At 42.6% G+C, this 1830-nt stretch overlaps 1 protein-coding gene across 1 annotated transcript; it reads right to left on the bottom strand.

Annotated features, from left to right (window-relative positions):
* Window positions 1-690: 690 nt before the first annotated feature.
* On the bottom strand, window positions 691-1495 carry PPTG_20438 (hypothetical protein; the record flags this gene model as incomplete). The annotated part of the gene is made up of 3 exons (XM_008919243.1): window positions 691-894; window positions 998-1211; window positions 1299-1495. The coding sequence occupies 3 exons, from the start codon at window positions 1493-1495 to the stop codon at window positions 691-693; spliced, it is 615 nt and encodes a 204-aa protein (XP_008917491.1).
* Between the last annotated feature and the right edge of the window lie 335 nt (window positions 1496-1830).

Raw genomic sequence — 1830 nt, 5'->3', positions numbered from 1 at the left:
CAACACTATGGAATTAGCAAATAATAGCCCATTTGAAGTGGCAAGCCCTCCGAAGTATCGTGGGCGTTCGAAAATAACTTCTAAAGCAAAGAAGGCTGCTCGAAACAAAACAATTTCGATGGCAGAAGACGACCCTATAATGGGTCCATTGATGTTAGTTCTCGCTAGAATTCTACAGGCAGTCAGAAATGGACCCACATCACTTCTTCTGCCACACTTATCTGACCCTTCAAGGTGTTTGGTTCCGCCAGGAAATCGATAGTGCCGATAACCATCAAGATTTCTTTCATGACCTCGCCGAAGCACGTCACCCCCGGTCACCTCAGTGACGTGCGTATTGCGTTTGGATTACATCGACAAATACGTGAAAAAAGGAGGGCTAGCAGAAACACACGAACTAATCAACGAAAAAGAATATAGGAGAAGAGGAAGTAGTTGTGGAAAGTCTTAGACTCGGCATCTATTCGACTAAAACGGTTGACGCGATGAAGAAATGGCACATTGCGACAAGAATAATTCGACAAGTGGACAGGGCTGCGGATTGGATTGACACAATCAATTTTTCCGTAAAGTCCGAATTCAGTAAGACAAACGGATTCAATGCGACAGTCGTAAAAAGATCATCCTCATTGGCAAAAAAAAGACAGCATGCAATATTACTTAATGATGTCACCCCCTCTCGTACAAATACTAAATACATACGTACGGGAAGGCGTCCTTGAACGGCTTCATCACAGCAACGTCCATTGGTTGACCTAAACCCGTAATTCCGGAAGACACAAACTGCAACTGTGTACAGCATTTACCCAGTACCGCTCTCAGTGAAGCCATTCTATTGACTTTAAGACTGTCAAGTATGAGCAGTCGGCATCCATCAACGCTTGGCTGCCAAATCTATTAAAACAAAGGTAAAATGTTCATCAAAAATATTTTTTATAAAAAACAAACAATAAATTTGGTAGGAACTAATATGCACAGTATAGAATTATTGTTTTACCTCCATGTCAGAGCGCTTCTTTCTGCCTTTTTGCGTAATTCGGCGAACAGTAAGGCGGTTGCGCTTGAGAAAGCGCTTTAAAAACGCTAGGTTTCCGAGCCGAGTGCGATATTTAGCTCGCTCAGGATCGTAACGAGCAAGCATAATCAGCATGCACGCCATTGATACACACAAGTAACGATTTTTGCGCATTTCCACGATCCAATCAAGCAGTCTAAATATTGCAATAAGATCAGCACAGTCATAAAATTTAATAATAATAAAAAACTTACTTTTTTTTGGGTTGGGGTTCCGAACATACATTTTTGTAGTTCGGGAAGTGTAGAAAATGGTAGCTGTGTTATGTGCAGCAACTTTGATGGTGGCTTCTTGTTTCTTCCGGCGGTACCACGTTGATCGATTCACGCCCACGGCCGCGGCAGCAGCGACCACGGTCTTCGCTCCGCGATCGAGAGCCTTAAATTTAGCTTTGTTAGTGTTTTTTGGCCGACGAATCATCACCAAATAAGAAGTGGGGACGGATGGTATTAAGGACTTGGCTGTGCGTGGGTGGCGGTGAACAGTTTAGACTTTTACCACTCGGAAATATATGAGCCTTTTTATGAAATTAGTATTGACCGAGTATATTTTTACCACCGTCTTACTGAATCCGGACTTTACGGTAGTGCTAACATGCCGACGCATTTCAAGGTTGAAAAGAACTCTAAACCTTTAGATAGGCTTAGTAGTGTTCCCTTTTTTCTCCCTCTATCAAGATGGACATCACGCTAAAAATTGTCTACATCTACGACCCTATGAACTCAATCAATGACGTGAAAGCGGCCTCTTTCAGA

Source organism: Phytophthora parasitica (assembly GCF_000247585.1).
Source record: "Phytophthora parasitica INRA-310 unplaced genomic scaffold supercont2.609, whole genome shotgun sequence".
In the NCBI taxonomy this organism is placed as follows: domain Eukaryota; phylum Oomycota; class Peronosporomycetes; order Peronosporales; family Peronosporaceae; genus Phytophthora; species Phytophthora nicotianae.
This window is presented reverse-complemented; position numbering and strand designations above follow the sequence as displayed.